This window comes from Buteo buteo, chromosome 1 (genome assembly GCF_964188355.1).
Source record: "Buteo buteo chromosome 1, bButBut1.hap1.1, whole genome shotgun sequence".
NCBI lineage: Eukaryota > Metazoa > Chordata > Aves > Accipitriformes > Accipitridae > Buteo > Buteo buteo.
The window spans coordinates 60,554,845-60,574,173 of NC_134171.1; the positions used below are offsets into that span (position 1 = coordinate 60,554,845).

General features: G+C 43.7%; 1 protein-coding gene across 7 annotated transcripts in view; it reads right to left on the reverse strand.

Annotated features, from left to right (window-relative positions):
- Positions 1-19,329, reverse strand: part of SLC20A2 (solute carrier family 20 member 2) — a 58,027-nt gene that overhangs the window by 12,545 nt on the left and 26,153 nt on the right. For all 7 annotated transcript variants that reach the window (XR_012651139.1, XM_075033140.1, XM_075033170.1 and 4 more), the window contains exons 3-8: positions 14,769-14,909; positions 13,440-13,525; positions 11,346-11,442; positions 9,240-9,356; positions 8,341-8,544; positions 6,340-6,928 (exon numbers count right to left, since the gene is read on the reverse strand). Coding sequence is in view for 6 of the 7 variants with exons in the window: in XM_075033140.1 (XP_074889241.1) it covers positions 6,340-6,928; positions 8,341-8,544; positions 9,240-9,356; positions 11,346-11,442; positions 13,440-13,525; positions 14,769-14,909 (1,234 nt within the window). In the remaining variant the exon portion in view is untranslated. The remainder of the gene's footprint in view (positions 1-6,339; positions 6,929-8,340; positions 8,545-9,239; positions 9,357-11,345; positions 11,443-13,439; positions 13,526-14,768; positions 14,910-19,329) is intronic.

A 19,329-nucleotide genomic window follows, 5' to 3' on the forward strand; every position in this document is an offset into this window, starting at 1 on the left:
ATCTCAGATTATCCAAAGAGTTTTATCCTAGTTCCAGTAATCGGACAGTTTTGAAATAGTGCGTATACCATAGCACAATAAAAGTGTGTCACAGCTGTGCCCTGTGAAGTGCAAACTTTGGGTGCATTAATGAGTCGGGAAGGCTACGTATTTCTTCCTGCAGCTCATCCCTGCGTGCTGTAAATGCTGGCCCTGAAACTCCAAATCCCTGGACCCTGGAGGGTTGGGTCCATCCTCCCCTCTCGCCCACCAGCATCAGCCTTCCCCCAGCAAGTCCAGTCACGGGCCCTGCTCACAGCAGGATGGGGAGGTATTCCCGTGCCCACTGGAGCCCGCTGTTTCTTGCTGCTCTTCTTTGGCTTGCCTGCATGGCACAAACAAGATGCCACGTACCTGCACAATTAAGGACACAAGTGAAGATTCATATCTACTCAGGACACGGGCTGCGCTTTCAGGATGGACTGCTATTAAAAAGGGAAGAAATCAGATTTCAGGCTGCACTCAGTAATCATAATGGACAGATTAGCTTCCTAAATATTCTAAGTGATCTTGACTGCAGCTCTCAGGGAGGGAATAAGAAATACTAATTTTGTAATCCAGCCTTATTATAGCTCCTTCAGACTCCTTATTTAGCCAGGAAACTGAATCCCATTAAGCTCTCTGTGTGCAGTGAGATACTGGCAATGTTCTGGCCCTTCTCTCCTTTAATCCCATTGCATTTACTTTAAGAAGAGGGGAAAAGGTGAGTCCCACTGCTGTGTGTGTCCTCTGACCTAAAACTCCAGTCTGTAAGGAGGTGAAAGAAGTTTCCTCTCCCTGTATTTTGGGTAAACAGGTATTTCCTAGTTTCACTTGCATTGCTTTGCTTAACAATGAATTCCCTATCTGGTAGCAGTTCTATTTCCCTAAAACCACTGAGAGAATGTGTAGAAATATATAAAAAAATACTAAGCATTTTTACTATAGCTCTGAAATAGTTTTAAATCCTGTCTTTGGTCATGTAGCCTATATCATTTGGATAACGGAGAGAGCCATTCTTTGTCAAGCTTGTGCCATAAATCTATATGGCATTACTTGCAGACTCTAACACAAATGATCCTTTTTTCCTATAATATCTAAGTACGAATATGCAAGGGTAGTCCTGAAGTCCTCCACATGAAATTTAATTAGAGCAGCCACGTTCAAACAATTTACGCAGCAGGAACTCAGCAAAACAGAGATTCCCTGCACAACCGTGAAACATCTGCAAGCAGGTTTCTCCTCCCTACAGCACGTACTAGCTAAACCTCGGTACCGCCTGCACCTTGGCACGCACAGACACAGGCGGGCAGCATGGTCTGTGGTCACTCTGTTCAGCTGGAGCATTACAGCTCCTGCCACCGTCATGATAATAAACCACCTTCCTCCATGGCTAGAACCCATGAACCCAGGGTAGATGCATGCTCACACAAGCCAGGGCACGTGGCTCTTGTCATCCCTGGGGTTTCTCCTGTGACAGCAGGAATGATGGCCTGAGGGGGGGTGGGGGTAGGAAGGGACAGAAGAGGCTACCCATTTATAGGAGAAGGAATCCGTACAAGAAAAGACTAAACACATGCACAGACAGGCGTGTAGGAGCACAAGGCTCAGCCTTTTTTCACAGCATAACAGCAGATTTTAATCAGCAAACCTCACGTTGACCTACAGCATCTTTCCATGGGTCATCCCGCTTTGACTGCAAGAATTCAAGGAATAACGAGCTCCAGAGGTTGCTTGAGTCAACAAATGCATCCTCCTGTTTGCTCGAATGGGCTGCAGGGCCAACGCACCATTTGCTCATAGCTTTCTCATTCCCAACCCAGTAGCAAAGCACCCACAGCCACCGCTGTGCTAAGCACAGGAGATAGCTATGGGGTTAGCAGTCCTCTCTAGCCATTTCCAAAACAGCCTGCCCAAATGCTTTCATTTTCGAGAACTAGTTAATTCAGACATGCTTCCAGACTTTGAAATGCACCATAAACCCTACAGCTTCAGCAACTCTCCTGCTACCTGCATTTACGCAGGTAAGCTGTTGTGGCTGCAGCGCTGAGCTCCAGATCATCATGATTCTTGCTGAACCAACCTACACTTTCAGAAAATAAGCTGAGTCCAACTCAACCATAGGCGCATATAATCCCCACCGGCCAACAAAGCCCACCCTCCTGGCCCCTCTGGAAAGCTGGCTCCGAACAAGCATTTAGGAAGCTGGCAGTTCTCCTTGTGTCACGCTCCTGGCCCAGGTCTTTTTTTCCATCCTGCCCTTTTTATTCTCCCGTTGCCCTTGCAATGACCTGACGTGCTCCCTTTGTGCTCGGGTGCTGAGCCAGTGGGACCTGCTCACTTTGCGCCGCTAATTAAGTTCAACAACAACATTTTTTTCAGCAGTTCTGTCCCAACATATTTAGTCGGGATTTTAAATTCTTTAGATTTCATTCAGCCCATGTGCACGATGGTGTCACAAGGCTCTCGGCCCGGCTCAGTTAGTCCCAGCCCTGGAAGGGCTCCAGCATCCTTGACACAGCAGCGCATATAAGCTCTGCGGCAGGGGGGCAGGAGGGGATGGTCTGAACAAAAGAGTCACCCGAATAAGGAGTTACCATGACTCCCTGATTCTTTTAACGCACAACTGCCCTGGCCAGGATCCCTGCTGATGTCAGCCTAAACACAAGCCCTGACTGCTACAAACATCAGCTCGTACAGCAAAGATGGCTGCTATCCTTACGATGCTAAAAAGCATCCTCTTGGAAGACACCGGGGTCTAGCTACCCTTATTATGAGTTAGTTCTGCAGTCGAAGGCAAAATACTGATTTAACTCTTCCAGGTCCAAGGGAAAAGCCTGGACAAGGAAACAAGGGAGGTCTCCATATGACTTTTTGCCCACTTAAAAGCAATCCAAACTATATGGAGCACTTCTGCTCCATAAAGCATTTCTGAGGTGCATCATGGTTCAGTCTGTACTGTATGCCTCATGCTTAAATATGCTGTAAAACAGGTCAATCATTTAACTACCTGCAGTTTTTAATTTTTACATTAGCTTTTATTTTTTCTCTCTTTGCTCGTTTTATCTGCTCCTGTCCCTTCAAGAAATACCAGCAAAGAGCCTGATGGAAAATAAACAGAAAACATGGGACCAGAGGGAGTTCCAGGATGGGGAAGGAAAATGTAGGAGACAAGCCCAAACAAAAAGATGTGGACAACAGAGGTGCTTCCCTAAATATATGAGTGAGGTGCTTAAAACCAAATGCAGAGGAAAGCAGGATTTTAATGACATGATTCAAGGCTGAGAAAAAAAAATTAGAGAAGCAGCTTGACAGCAACACCTAAATATGAGCAGAAGGAAAGTGAAGGAAGGAGGGAGATGAAAAGATAGCAGCCTTCAGTGGAAAATGGATTGCCAAGGCTTGCTTTCCTACAGAAATGTGGACAGAAGGCCATGCTACTAGCTAGGTTCTACTGCATTATTTTTAAAATAACACACTGCCTTTCAAGCTCTGCAGATCTTTATGTGACATGTGGAGGAGCCAAGAGCCCAGTAAGAAGTCTTCTGCTCTGCTAGACAAAGACTGGCAAAATGTCTCTGCTACACAATCCACAGGATAGATACGTGCATTCCCAGAGTGTTTTATCTACTCAACCTTTTTGGCATACAAAGGGGTCTTTAACTTTTGTTGCTTAGCTGGAACTCAGAACAATTGCAAGGATGGGTTCCGATACAACTCTACACCCATGACCATCTTGCATTTCTACCAGCTTTGACAAAATGAAGGTAACCTGTTCTTTAGTTTTGCAATTACATGAATTCAGCTTAAGAAGAGATTTTGGAATAAACAGCATTTAATAAAAATGCATGCTTGCTGGCAAATTTGGTAGGATCACTGACAGAAGTACAGATTAGCAAAACACCAAAAAATATGAATTTTCAGGAAGGGATATTTCCAAGGCAACAAGCCAGTCCAAATGCAGAAATCTGGAGGAATTAGGCTGTGAGATGCAATAAAGCATACTGCACAGAGTCTAAACCTTGTCTTTCATCCTGTCCAGCTCCTATCAACACCAAATTTGATTTCTGAACTGACTGCATCCTTACAGATCACTTTCTAACACACTCTACTATCCTTGCCTCCTACAGAAAAGGCAAGTGATGCTCGCATAAACATGCGAGTCCTTGAGGAGTATGTATAGACATCACCTACAGGGAATAAAGGAGCAGGGGCACCTACTGGGGTAGGCTAAGAACTTTCTGCAATGGTATTCCCCAGGGTACATTACAAGAAATTATCAGCAGTGTTTGTCCTTATGCCTATGTTCCCCTCGGCACTCGCTGCTGGCCAATAGCAGAGCGTGGGTACTGGCCTCCATGGGTCTTTGCTCTTGCCCAGTGTGCTCAGAGCACAGGTCCTGATCACCAGAGACCATCCGAGAGGAAAGAAAGTTGCATCGCTGTCCTCTGACCCAGAGGATGAGGCGACCCTCGACTCCTTCCCGGAGCCAGATCCCCGCGGATATGAAGGAAGTAATAACGAGATCGAGGACAAGGCAGCTCTTCAGAAAGCCCTGTTCCAAATTCCCAGGACGCTGGGTGGGTGGGGAGGAAAGAGGCATGTTAGTAAGTCTTTTCGAGATGAGCTGTGAGTTAAATTGGGTGGCTGACAAGAACAAGGAGCAATAACCGTTCTCCTTGCTGAGTGGGACAGCATTTGCCCAGATGCCTAAGGAGCACTATGAAAGTTATGAACGCTGCAAAGCCCCGCTGCAAATGCTGAAACCGACACCAGCAGGGCACGGCTAAAAAGGCGAGGGTTCAGCAGGAAGGGGACTCAGTATGGCCTCAGCTACAACCCAAATAAGGACCGCTGCTTCGACAAGCAGCTTCTGTGTGGATTTCTCAGGGGACCTTATCACGATACAGGAAAGAGCGCCTACTAAATACCAAGGCTCCAGGCCTAGGGAAGAGGCAGCCCAGCCAAATCCTAAAGGAAAAATATGCAATGTTCCCAGGGACAGAGCAAAAATACCCAAACTGCCCTTCAGCAACATGCCCCCAAGATGGCGAGGTGCAATAGGGCCCTGCAGGTGAAGCAATGTTACAAGCAGATGAGCAATGTGAGTGCAGACGAGGAAGATATAAATTGCTCCATCCTGAGCCTACATCCTCCGTCTGTCAGTCAAAAGTCTTGTACTTTGTGGAATAAAACAGAGCCTTCAAAGGGAAAGAGGTTGGCAAATAAGTAAGTGAAGAGACACTATTTTGTGGGGGTCTGACCAGATGACGAAGGGCAAAGAAGTGCAGATAAACATTTCTGAGACCAAGATATTGTCAGCTGTCTGAGTCAATACGAACATGACAGAAAGACACCTGGAGGATGATCCTTTTCCTCTATTCCTGGGAAATTATGTTAATGCCACAGGATTTAAGGACAGACACGCTTAAGTCAAATGACTGAAGGATGAACTCACTGGCTTCTTCCAAACGCAAGGAGCAACTCAACGGTGATAGCGGCTCTGGATAAAACTCCTGACAGGGAGTACTGTGTACTGGAACGATGCTGGGACATGAGAAGCTTCTTAAATGAGCACTAGCCATAGCCCATGTCCCCTCTCCACATGGGGCACAGGAAAGTGCCCAGGCGTCCTTGGGAGTAGCTCCCTTTGCTTTGGTAAGAGAACTGTGGCAGCTGGAGAAGTTGTATGTGCAGTTTATGAAATTCAGTAGGACTTTGATGTTAAGGCTTGTTAGATTTTCTGGGCTACTTAGTGATACACTGCCTCACACGGTCCTAGACCCCTGGAAAACTACAAGCAAAAGATTCAGCAAAGGGAAGTCTATAAGGGCTGCAGCAATCAAAATGAAGACACTCTTCACACACCTCTTTTTGCAGTGGTGACAAGAGATGAAATTCAGCTAATGACAAAAATAGTCTAAACCTCTCATTTGTTGATGGTCTCCAATCTTGCACTTAAAATAGGCTGCGAACTCTGTCGAGCTGGGATTGTCCTGTTTGCTTTTACAGTGGTTGGCATGCCAGGGGGAGTCTCAATGCCTCAAAGCTTGCCAAAATTAAACCTGAATTAAACTAATTACTACACAATTAGCAACGAATAAAAAAGATGTTACCATTGAGAAGAAAATAAACCATAGACTGAGCAGCCCAACTCCTGGAATGCACCAGGGACATCAGTGTCACAGGGTTTGCAAAACACAGCCCTGACGATCATCCGCCTGCAGAGATGAACATGCTTTCTGACCAGCTAAGATGGCAAACCTTGCTCCAAGCACTTAAACCGTAAAACTGCTGGTTTGTGAGATCTCATCCTCTTACCTGACATCATTACCTCCATGGGCAAAGGATCCAAAGCAGGCTGTTAAGATCTGGAGGAAGTGGAAAAGTAGATGGACCTGAGATGTGTCTTTCTCTTCCTTATCCTCTTCCACGGGATCAACTGGGGGCCTGTTAGGATCTGCGAGTTCAGAGGCCAACTTCATTTCCACCCCACCTTCCTCCGCCTCAATCTCTGCCTCGGCCACTGCATTGCAATAGCTGGAGTAGCTGTCGTAGCGAACTCGCTTCTTGGAGTAGGAAACAGTGTCTCCCACTAACTTCTCACTGTCCTCTGGAGTTGACGTATCCGCTGCCTTAAAGGAGGAATGCACGGGCATGCCACAAATAGCAGCTGTATAACAAGTATAGCTGTTGTTGCGTCGTAACAGTTTGTAGTTGTTTTCTTGAGCGGGCCTCTCATCGGTGGCCCTGTCCAGGTGTATTTTGTGGAGCAAGTCTTTGTATAAACCTGAGTCCTTGTGCACAGTGTGATAAACGTGGCCATCGCTCCTCACCTGGCCATCGAAGCTGAAGGTGCCGTTGGAAACAGGTGATTTCACCGAGGTGTGCGTCATCGAAAATGCTCTTCCTAAAAAGGCAGAGATTTAGAGTTTTTATTTCTATGAAATGTACTACAGAAGCCCCCTCCCTCCCACTTCATGAGACAATAAACCGGCAGTAATCCAAGACTACAGGACAAAGAAGATCAATTTGCAACATACGCAGTGAATAAGCCAAGATTCACCGCAAAATAAACTCTCTCATCTTCTGTGCAAAGAGAGCTTTGTTCCAGCATTGGGTCTTCCCCAGACACGCTGTATGACCTGCAGCAAGTCACTTGGGATTGGCTACTCAAAGGTAATACTTGAAGGTTAAATCCTCAGGTTCTTTGAAAAAGTAATTTCTATAAAATTCCTTTCTTGTAAAATAAGCTCTACTTTTTCTGAGGCTTTGTCTACATCAATAGATAAGGATTTCAGGAAAGGTGATTTACTGTAATTTCATATTGAATATGAGGTCACCTATCACAAGTACCTATGTTTAAAAGACATTTACACAAATTTTAAAAATAATTAAAAAAACAGAAAGCAAAAAAGTTCATATTCTACAGAAATATTTCCCCAGCTATTCCAACGTTTTGTATATCTTATTTCTATGAACAAGATGATAGTTATTCCCACTGTATACATTTAACATTAGCGTATGCTGTAGGACACATGTCACAGCTAAGGCAATATTTCTGAAGAAACTATCTTTTTCATTTCCTGACTTCCCAGATTTCCACTGTGCAACATTCAGAATTGGTTTTAGCTATTTTTAAACTGGAAGCACACACTCAAAGGGCTTCACATGATGACTTATTTGATTTTGTAAGAATCAGTTGAATATATTAGGCATTTATTAACCAAATTACAGGGCTGTGTAGATGTTAGCAAAGTGATATCAAAGTCAGCAGACTGCTAAGTAGGGGGGGTGCAATCCCACCGCATGGAAGAACAAAAAGAGCTTTATGCACACAAGCCTACTTACAAATATATGTTCAGAAAACAATGTGTGAGATTTTTCTAGCAGACACGCTCCAAAGGATCATACGTTTGTCAACTAAAGCCCAAATCTTTTCATCTCCTGTGGTAGTATGCTAATCATCTTTATGCTGAATTTAACCTTCATACATCAGCAATTTGTGTTCTCTGTATTTTTCCACTGCTTTAAAGGATAGAGGATACATTAAGGATACAAAGTAAAGCAGAAAAGAAAGTAAATTTTGTTTTCAGCTGTTTCTAAAACTGAAATACAGTCATACAAAATGTAATTGTTTTTAAGTCCTCTCTAGAAAATGTCACTTGTAAATGAGCATCTTTCCCAACAAGTGCTGAAGAGGGATTAGAGCTGGAAATCCCAAACGTTAACTTACCATTTACAACAGAGACCTACTTGCTCTCAAGAAACCCTACCGAAACAGGGAGAAGATAAACCCTCTGTTTTGTCTTACTTTCTTACCATATGGTACACGTGGATGGTTTCCATTTGCAATAGTATCTGATGCCCCAGCAGCTTCTGTTACTGAGCCAGTAAGGGGAATCGTGCTCTCATCAGATGCTTTGGCACCGGGAAGCTCTTTAAAGACTGGTGTTTCTTCATCTTGAATTTTATCAAGACTTTCATCTGATATCCTTGACAGTGCAGCATCTTTCTTTAACCGGCCTAAGGAAATAACAGTACTGTAATTTTAAACCCAGCCTATCCGTCTTGCTGCTTATGTTTCCACTGTTTGCATCAACGGCATAGATCAACATGGATACAATAACCTGGCTCCATTTCATACACATTCTTTATTTATTTGTAACACTTATCTTTACTAAATTCATCTGAGAAAATTCTACAACATCTTTGTTTCTTCCTACAAAATTCACTGAACTAGGTAACTGAAGTAAAACACCAAGTTGCTCATTTATTAATGAACTCTGAAACTTTTCTCTGCATTTTAAACACTGCATTTGTTGAGAGTAGCAAAGCAAACAAGCAAAACACTGTAAAGCCTAAAAGCTGTGATCAGTCCAACTTACTGTAAAGTTAAAGAAGTCACTTAATCATTCTGCCAGATTTTTCCTCTTTAATGTTTCCTTAATAAAATATAAAGCAGATTATATTCCAGGATTTATTTTCCTGTTTCCTCTGGACTCTAGAAGAAGTGAGCACTGCAGTGGATTGCCTAACAAGGTTTTGAATTTCTACCACTGCAGGTTTTTAAGAGCAGGTTACACAAATACATGAGGAATAGTTTAAGCACATCCTGCCTGTGGGTGGGGACTGGACTAGGTGACCTTTCAAGCTTCCAGCTCTGAAATGAAATTTTCCATGATTTTACATCACCCACATTCCATCAAGCAACTACTTACTTTCTATTTTTCTCTTCATCCAGGGGCACACAAAAATCCAGACTAAGATGGCAAATACTAAGGATACACCAACTGATATTAGAGCAATGGCCCACATTGGCAGTACCAATCCCAATACTGTGAAGACAAAGAAATAAAACCTAAGCAAACTGTAAATTAACATGACTTAGTTATCTCAGGCAGTGGAAGAGCAGTCTGTTGCAGAAAAGCCTGTGCTCACAATGTATTCAAAACCAACATGAATGAGCCAATAATTTTTAACATATATATCAGTTCATGCAGTATTTAAAGGTCCAGTTGACATGCAAACATTTGCAGGTTTAGTCTTTCAATTCTCTGTTACCCCACTGTGACCTTATTTCCAAAGAAGTCAGGGGTAAAAGTCCCACATCAGGGCTGCTAAAACAAGTTTGCAGTGATTTCATGCACTAATGCATGTTAAACCATGTTGCCCATTAGGGTAAGTATTTACCTGACCTTTGCTCTGGTCAATAAAGCCTGATGCTTACTTGATCTAAGCCATTATTTGCTTATGATAATAGCTTAATGTAGCACTTGAGAGCTGAGGTTTCAGTCCTGCAATGCACAATCACATCAATAACTTGCGTTCCCGTAAGTATCCCCCCAAAAGAGCTCCTTGCGCTTGTTCAATTAAGTGACCAGACCCTTAAAGAAGAAAGAGCTTGGACTCTGATCTTTCAAACCCATATATGCACACCTATCTTGAAACCTACGTGATTAATTCATCCCTGTAAGTAAATGTTGCCAAGACAGAGGCCTTGGAGAGTAAATATGTATTTCCTTAGCATCAAAAACAGAGTCACATCTTTTTATTCACACACTTTAGAAACTGCTAAGCTGAAACAGAAGGCACATTAAGATTCTTATTTCATTTATTTTGCTTAATGAGTCACTGCAGAGTGCCTGACCTACTTCTGCAGTACAACTAATGAGGAAATGTTGGTTATACAGCTGACTTACTGTGAAACATCTTGGATATGTAGCCAGTTAGACTTAAGAATAAGGAACAGCTGAGTTATGTTACCCTCAAATTGGGAACTTCTCAAACTTTTTATTAATTTTTTAGTAATGCTGTGCTATGAAGTAGAGTCTACCAGTACATCTGGTGCATCAGGTTTTAGAGAAAACAAATTTATATTCAAAAAAGGTCACTTTCTAAGCCTGCTTTCCTAATTCAGGGGCATGTTCAGGAGTCTCTCTTCACTTGCCTGTTCGTTCATGGCTCTGGGGAAATAATCTAATCTAAAGATAACTTTTAATGACCACAGTCTTCAATAAAGTAGTCGAGAGCATTGAACATCTTTTTTCTGAACTCTTTTGCTCCAAGTGCGTGTTTGCATATACACTGCTTAAGTAAAGTTAAATATAAACATATAAATGCAAACATATAAACATAAATGTGTGAATCAATATACAAACATAAATATAAGTTCAAGTATAGACACAAATATAAATAAACACAAACATATACATGCACATAAAATATACAACTATTCAAAAATACAAATAAAGTCCTGACAATGACATGTATCATTTCCATCTACTGAGCTGCAATGAAAACACAGCACCCAAGAAAGAAGACGCATTCAATGCAGAAACAGGCTCGGGGCTTCTTATCACTGAAGAGAAATAAAGAAGTAAATTTAATTAATAGGCTCCATGCCAGATCTGCCAGAACAGTGACTCTGCTAATTTCAACAGAGCTATAGCGTTAGACTGAGAGCAAACAGCCTACCTGCTCTTACCGCCCGCTTTGAACCTTCCCTCCTTGATGCACGTACCTGAAATACCTTCGAGAGCTCAGATTTACAAAGCTGAAGCTGGCAGCTCAGTACTTCCCCTTCCTCTAAAGGGGGACTTTTTTTGTAGCTGTGCTCTTCCCCACTAACCGGAGCGATCAGGAGGGAGTCACAGAAACACATGCACAAATGTGGGGAGGTGTATGATTTACTCTTGCCCTCGTTAACTGCTAACGTAGGAGATAACCACGCAGTGTCGACAGCTACCTGACAGCACTGGCAGAGCATCCTTATACACTGCGGGAAGCCTCCTTCCCATGCCTCCTGCTGCGGACGGCTCACTCACCTGGTGCCCCCGTGTACATGATGGAAAACACGTTAATAGCTATGGTAGCAGCATAAAACACTGGAAGTGCGCGGAGACCGTTGGGCACAGGGTCTTCCTGCATAGGAATCAGGAAAAAAAGGAAACGTTAGCTGGATTTTCCACCAGATTAATGTCAGTATGAACCGCCACGAGGAAAACACGTGCTCCTGAGTCAGCGTCAGGCAGGTGGGGCTTTTGGGTGGATGGTGAGGAAAGGATGGTGACCTGATGCCTGATTACACCCAAGTCCACAACGCTGGTCCTGGCAAGCACCAGCACTCTGGGGAAGCTTGACACTGTTAATGGGAACTAGGGAGGCAGGTTGTACTTTCGGGTCGGCTGCAGACCTGCTGGGTGACCTTGGGGCAGGTTTCTTCCTGCCAGTGTCTTCTTACCTATCTTGTCTCCAAGATGGGTAGTCCCTTTCAGTCAGCAAGACTGAAGGACAGCCGAGCAGGACAGGGCTTTGACATTTTTGGGGCAGGGCTACAAGCACCAGTGCAACACGTCCATCGCAAAACCTTATTCCTAACCTCCCAGTTTCGACTGAGACAGCCTGGCGCTTTCCACCAGCTAACAGAAATCTCTGAAATATTAAGTGTCTGGCAGTATTAAACAGGTGACATACATAAAGGGAGCATGCAATGTTTAGCACGCTGCTGTGCCTGCTGCCCGCCGGGGTCTCGTGCCCTCGGCACTCACAAGGAAAAGCTCAGCTGACGGCGCAGCGGAAACGCACCGTGCGAGCCATGGAAAAAGCCTTTGTGAGGAGACTGTTTTGGCCTTTTGAGGGGCTCCGCGTGTTTGCAAAGAGCCTGGCGAAGCTAAGGGCTGGCTAATGTGGTTTTGTTTATTGCTGCCATGGGCTATAAAAGGGAGTCGAGAGAAGGCTGCGGCCGCCCTACGCTGTGCCCCAGTCCCAAAGCGTGATTCATCACGGGCTGTATCCGCAGGGCCAGCTGTTCACCGACACCCCCAACAAGGGCATGAACCCCTACAACCAGGCCACAGACTCGCAAGCTAAAAAGCTGCTCTTTTTCTATGCACAAACACCGCGCAAGTCACTACCTGCTTATGCCAGAAGCTCTACAGATCTTACTACTTTGTGAAGCGCACAGATGGCTGTCAGAAGACAATTTCCTCAGCTTGAACTTTTCCTGCCTCTTGAATGCTGAAATATGTGGCTTCTATATCAGAGTTCATGTGATTTTGATGACTAATTTCTTAAGTTGTTAGCTTTTGAATGCAATAGAGGAACTTCTCCTTGTCCTTTATGCAACTTGAGTAATTTTAAATTCAAAGCTGAGTCCGAATTTATCATCTGCTTTTATCGCTGACATTTATTTACATCAGAAATAAAGAATGATGAAGCTGAGGTTACAGGTGGCATTATTTATAGCAAAAGAATTAATCCCTTGTCTATTTAAGATCCCTGTGTAACTGCTAATATAGTGTCCCTTATTTTTAGCAAGTTGAATGGTGTGAGAGAAATGAAAAGAGCAGATAAAAGTGTTCTGGTTTCCAGTTCATGCTGGGTGGCAGGCAAATCGTCTTCCGCACTGGAGGTATATGGAGTGATGTTACCTCAAAGCTGCTACTTTTGACTGAGGTCACTAAAACCCATCGATTCAGGTTTCTTGAGAATCTAGGAAATATGCAGATGCCCATCTTCTAATGTCTGATGTGCTAGAAAACCAAAGCTTAAAATTTCACAACTATGAAAGTATCTCCAAGGAAGGACTGTTCTGTTTAATTAACAGTCAGAACGGCTATCGTGAGGTTAAGTCAATACCAATAAGTTTGTACTAATACAGAAACAACCCTTTAATCAAACAGAATATACAATATTAATTATCATGTATCACCTTCTAAGCCTCAAATACTTGTCAAATTACTTTGAGCTTTCAGAACTGCGAAAAGCAAGTACAGTTCCAAGGGCTATAAAAAAATTACTGGTCTCCTGTCCAAAAAACAAGCCACAAACTTTCAACTCTAGACATGCCAGCACTCAAATGGGAGATGAGAACACAGCCTTCATAATAAGCACTCATTATAATAGTGAAATTCCTTTACCTTGTTTAAAATGAAGAATCTAATCAGCACAAAGAGAACTCCAGACATCAAACCAGATAACAGTGGGGAAATAAACCAAGAGGCAACTGTGTCGAAGAAAAGAAAGAATGAAACATGAAACAAATAGTATTCTTGCATAGTAGTTAAGCAAGTAGTTAATGAGCAATAAATTTAAAACAGTTCGTGTACAAGTAGAATGAATGTTCCCTATGTTTACTTACAACTGTGCAACTCAATGCCCACTTACACTCATGAAAGTCAAAGTAATGCTAGGCACTATTAGAAACATCAGCCAAAGCATTTCCCGATAATACTGCAAGTTTAGCAATCAAATTAATCAGGAAAGTTTCTTGTAGTCTGACGCACAGCAGACCAAGAAGGCCCTGTAATTTCCTAATCATCATGACCACGAATGTTGCAAGCAAGTGGAAAGCAACTGCATCTAGCAGGATGCCATGCTGCTCGCAGGGTAAAAGTCTCGATTTCCAAAATGCCACAGAAGCATCAAATATAATGAATAATGCATGTACATTTTTTGCAGGCCAGATCTGCAAGTGTCCAGGACTGATTTTACTGAAGTAGGTGGCAAAACTCCCACTGATTTCAATAAAACTGGATTAGGGCAGTGCTTTGGAAATCTCATCCAGAGTGATTTATCATTTGTGGCATAGTTAACAGATTGATTCTGCTGTCATTGCAAACTCTCCTCTGCTTTTGACAGAATTAAAAAAAAAATACACATTGCTCCAGCTTCTCTTAAGCTCAATTGGATTTCCCTGCCTTCAGCATCAAATCCTTTTAATACAGGGTTTAGGCTGTGACTCGGGTTACAAGGCTTCCATAACAATAATAATGAAAACTCCTTCACATCCCTGCTTGGCTCTGCTGATCTTGGCAGTGGGAGGCTGTGAGTTAAACATGTGCTGTATGCCCAGCTTTCGCCTCCCTGAAGCTGGTGGGTGGAGAAACATGACTGTGGGCATTCACATGATGGCTACCATTGTTGAGAGCAAGAGACGAGGTGGTATGAGCTGCCACGAAAAGAATTAGAAGAGGAGGAATGTCACCTTGAAGCATGTCTCTGAGGGACACTGTCTCCTCAGCTTACCGCTGGAGAAGTGCAACTTGCGTCTTACCCCTTTCTCCACTGGAGACACACTGCAGCCCTTAATGAACATAGCATCAGTGCATTTTCTGAATGACAAGACTGGGGTGGAAAATAATTTAAGGAGGGAGTGTATCAGCACAAAACAGATTTCTGGGAATGTTTTTTGCAGGCAGCGCACACTATTTCACATACCCTCATGCATAAAAGGAAACAGCACTTACCAATCTTGACAAGCTGCATCCACTGGACTCCCTGCGTGCCAATTGCCACCAGGGAAAATCCAATTGTAGCACCTACGATGCAATGGGTCCCTGATATAGGGAGTTTCAAGAACGATGCAATCAGCTGCCAAACAGCAGAACCTAGATAAAAAACCAACCATATGGTATAAACAACAACAGTAACAATGATGTTGTGCAGAAAATTCTTTGCCATGTACCCACATTCTTTTACGAGCACTGCCTACACTCCACATGCACAACAGAGATCTCCTAAAGAGAGTTTTGTTCCTGTTCTGTCTCTAAAAGCAGATACTAAGACAGTCTAATAGCAGCTTTGACTGCTGCATCTTACTTATGATTTTTTTATTACTAACAGCTCTTTACGCTGCACAACGGTTCTGCAGTTCTGCCTTTTTTTTTTTTTTTTTTTGAAGGCTTTCAGTATTTACAGTCTGTCTGATTAAACACACAAACTGCTCCTAGCCTGCATCGAGCTTAGAAAACCTTGTTCTTGAGAGCTGGACCTGGAAGCCTCCAAGTGATCAGTGTGAGGAGGCATCCACCGTTTCACTAATCAACTACCCATGCTCCTAAACTCAGATGCTACCACAGAAAGACTCAAATTGTGGGGCAGGGAGTTTTTATGTCTCTTCTCAGTGACGTGCAGCCATCCAGAGTCCTCTATAGGAAAAATGGACTGAGGAGGGAATAAGGACTCTCTCACTGCCTTCATTTGCAGCTCATTGTGGCACTGGAGAAATTCAGAACTGCAGAAGAGGCTTACCTTAGTCATGGAATAGCCAAAGATACCTTTGGCATAAGGAAGTAAGATCCCCGAACTAAGTGATGGTGGCTAATGGTCTATAAAGTAAATGCGATGTCTGGTGTCCCAACAGACATCCCAAGGAAGGATGTTTGTCAAGAGTGCAGAACTGACCCCCCCCCCCAAAAAACCCCAACCCCAAGCGCCAGAGAGTATGGCTTGTATTTGTTTTCAGTCCCAACCTCCAGTAGTTAGATCAGACCACAGTTGGCCACTGAGTCCTTGAGCACGCAGCTCCGTGCTCTGACTCACTGTCACACTGCAAGGACCCAGGTTCCCTGCTCCTCCTGCAGTGGCGCTAACCTCAGGACACCAAAATAATTTTGGCAGTGACACAAGCTTTCTGTGGATGTCACCTAATATTAGAGAATTCTTAGAAAGATCTCTTCTTCATCTTAAGACTTCATGGCCTGAAGACTAAATCTTCATGTGTCAAGAGGCCCCAATGCCAGCAATCCAACTGCCATGAGAGATCCCGTATTTTCTGGCTTGTGCCACCTCTCTTAACAGATCTGCAGCAGACACAGGTGATAAAGCAAGGTCGCTGAACATACGCTGTTACTCAAAATCTCAGCCTCCATCCTCAATTCCAACAGGACAGGATGGTTTGAAGGTCTTGAAATGGAGCCATCTGCAAATAGTGATTTGCTGGCATCATACGCGGCTACATTTGGAAGTCAACCAGTTTGTAAAACTGATCTCTGCTGGGGTACTATCCCAAAACAACTGGTACTCCTATTGCTATTGGAAATTCTAGATCAAACAAGGAACACCTGCTCTTTAATTTTTTGGCTTCTCTTCTCCTGTACTAAAATAAAAATAAATACACTTTGAAACTTCTGACATGAACTTAGAGACCAGCAAGTAGAAGTGAGGTGAAAGAGAAAACAGATGGTAACATCTGTAAAAAGCCAAATAAACAGATAAGCCAGCCTTAGATATGTAATTACAAAATACTCAGCCTAAAAAATAGGGAAAATGCAACCAAGCCACAGCTGCACTGCAAATGTGTAGTGAGGGCTGGGGTTCTTGGGGGGGGGGGAAATAGAAGGAGTATGGCACTATTTCTTATTTAATCAACTTCACCTTGAAAACAAACAGGAGAGCAAGAGGGAATGTTGTGGAGGACTGATCTGAGAGGGACAATGCATGGTCTAAAGAAGTTTAAGGAAGCACATTAAGGAACAGAAAACAAAAATCAAGCCAGAGCAGGACTTTCCTCTACGGCTGGCAATGCCTTAACTACCTACATCAAAGCCTTAACTCCTCTTTAACATAAAATGCATGCTCCCAATTTTTATCTTTGCCAAACTAGCCTAGGAAGCAGAAGGCTCACTAGACCTGTCACGGAGCCCCAAATTCAGACTCTTCATGCCCGCTGACGCCATGGCCGCATAGCCTTTCCTCCTGGTTGCTGCCTCCTAAAGAAAGAGGGCTGGCTGCGGACTGCCCCGACCAAGAGTCGCCAGCACCGTCTTTCGGCGGCTCCGGTGCTGTGTGCCAGCTGCGAGCCCCCGTCAGGTACCTTGGCACCCGCAAGACTGGGTTAGTACTTTGCTTTGCTAATCCTGGCTGGGGTGTTCTCTCTGTCAGTGGCATCTCCTGGGTCGCACAAGCTGCTGACTTCAGCTCCCACCAGGACCACTAGAACAACACTCGGGCAATTCCTGACAATAGCCTGGCAATTAGTTAAGGCTAGGGAAGTACTACAATTTACTCCCAAGAGCAACAGTCCCTAACTTCCCGACTGCCTAACAAACAACATTTTAATACCCTACAAATTATTACAAAATGTTACGTTTTAAAATCTTAATCCTGTTGCTCTCTGCTTCCTTTTCTCTTAGGAGAAAAGGTTGCCCTGAAAATCACCATCTGCTGTTTGCTGCAAGCATCAAAGGATCTTCCACCAACATCTGGACAGAGGATACAGCGACTTTTGGTCTCTCCCAGACTGTTGACTCATTTAAGCCTCATCGAAATTCAGAAGCTAAGTCCATTCGCAAAAACACGATCATGAGGCATGAGAGAACAGGGCGGGAAATGCAGAGCAAAAACAGAAAGAGGAAAAGAAAACATCCAGGAAGGCTCAAAGAAAACACAGAAAAAAATATCATACATCCAGAGAAAAGCTGGAGATGGACTTCAGGGGGAAAAAAAAAAATCAAAATCTGCAGTTTGTAACTTGTGATTAATTCTGAGATTTAAAATGAGGAATTTCTTCTTAATGCCCTTACTGGAGGAAGGGAATGCAACTGGTCATGAAGTTCACACAGGCTTATGTAAATACGCATGCAAATAAGTTGTTTTCTTTGAGCTTCTGGCCAGTTGCCTCCACGGGGGGCATCTGAGACTTAAAACTTTGCCTGGCCAGGATCAGGATGCCAGAAATAGATACAGAAAAGGGAAAGGACCCTTCCTTCAACAGGGTCCGGGGGTATCAAGAATGTGAAGGTCAAAAGATGCAGGTCACTTACATTTCAGACGGTGTACACTGCACACGCCTGTGGGAAATAACGGAGCTATCTCGGGAAGCAGAAGGCTAAATGATGCAAGTGGAGCGGTACTAAGAAGGCACCCTACAGCTTGAGGGAAAGACCAGAAATCTGCAGCTGACCTCGCAAGACATCGGGAAAGAGGAACTGATGGGGGGTGCCCAAAAGCATTTGATGTGGTTTAAGTTGGCAACCTCACAGAGCGACCGTTTGGGGAAGTGGCTGCAGTCCCAGCAGCAATTTCTCGCTAACCAACCCCTCTTCCCCTTGGGCAGGGGAAGGTGGACAACTTTCAGGAGGCTCAGGAGCTGCAAAAGCCCAAGGGAACCACCTCCCTACTCTCAAGCACACAAAGCCACCTCAGACAAGTCCAGAAACTGGCACTCACTGCCCATGTTGATCCATTAAAATTACAGCAAAGTTTTCCCACTTCCCCAAAGAAATGGGAAAATAACCACATGTAGTAGACCTCTGCACAGGTTCACCTATCTCACATGCAGGTCCTGCCTGAAAACTGTGGGGAGGTTAGAGGGGGGTAGGTGGAATTAATATTTAGGTTAGGTTTACTGAGGTTTAAGGAAGAAAATCTCTGAGTGGAGCATCTCTTTCAAACAGAGGACACAGCGATGTTCGTATAAATCACGTTGCCCTGTCATGGGATGCCACGGACCTGTCAGACTGAAGTGGTGGTGGGATGTGCAGGCTGGCCCCTTGCCTGGGCTGCCTCTCCCACAGTGAAAGGATTTCCTTCCTGCTGCCTCCTGCCCTTTAAAAGCAGGTTTGGTATTGATTCTTGAGGGAGCTCTCCAAAAGCTCACAAAGCCTCTTGCATATAAACAAAGAGTAAATACTGTGGCTTAATGTTACTTACCTCAGAATATGCTATTTGTTCTAACAGAGATTAATTTAACTGCAAACAAAAGCAGAGAAGGTTCTAAGGTACGCTGAACTGCTGTTAGTTTGAGTCAGAAAAATTGAAAAGACCTGGAATGTGTGACCATCTGTCTTCACTGCTTCTTTAGTTTTGCCATGTGCAAGGGTGAAGTGTACGATTAATTGCAAACGCTCAGCTAGACAATCAGTTTAAGAAATATGTTTGAATTTTCTGTAATTTTTAAAAAATTAATTAGGTAATTCCTTCTCATATGTATTCACTGCAAACTGCTATTTCTGTAGGATCTTCTGTATAGTCACAAATGCTATGCTTACATATTTTCCATTTACCATCATAAAAATCTCCAAATAA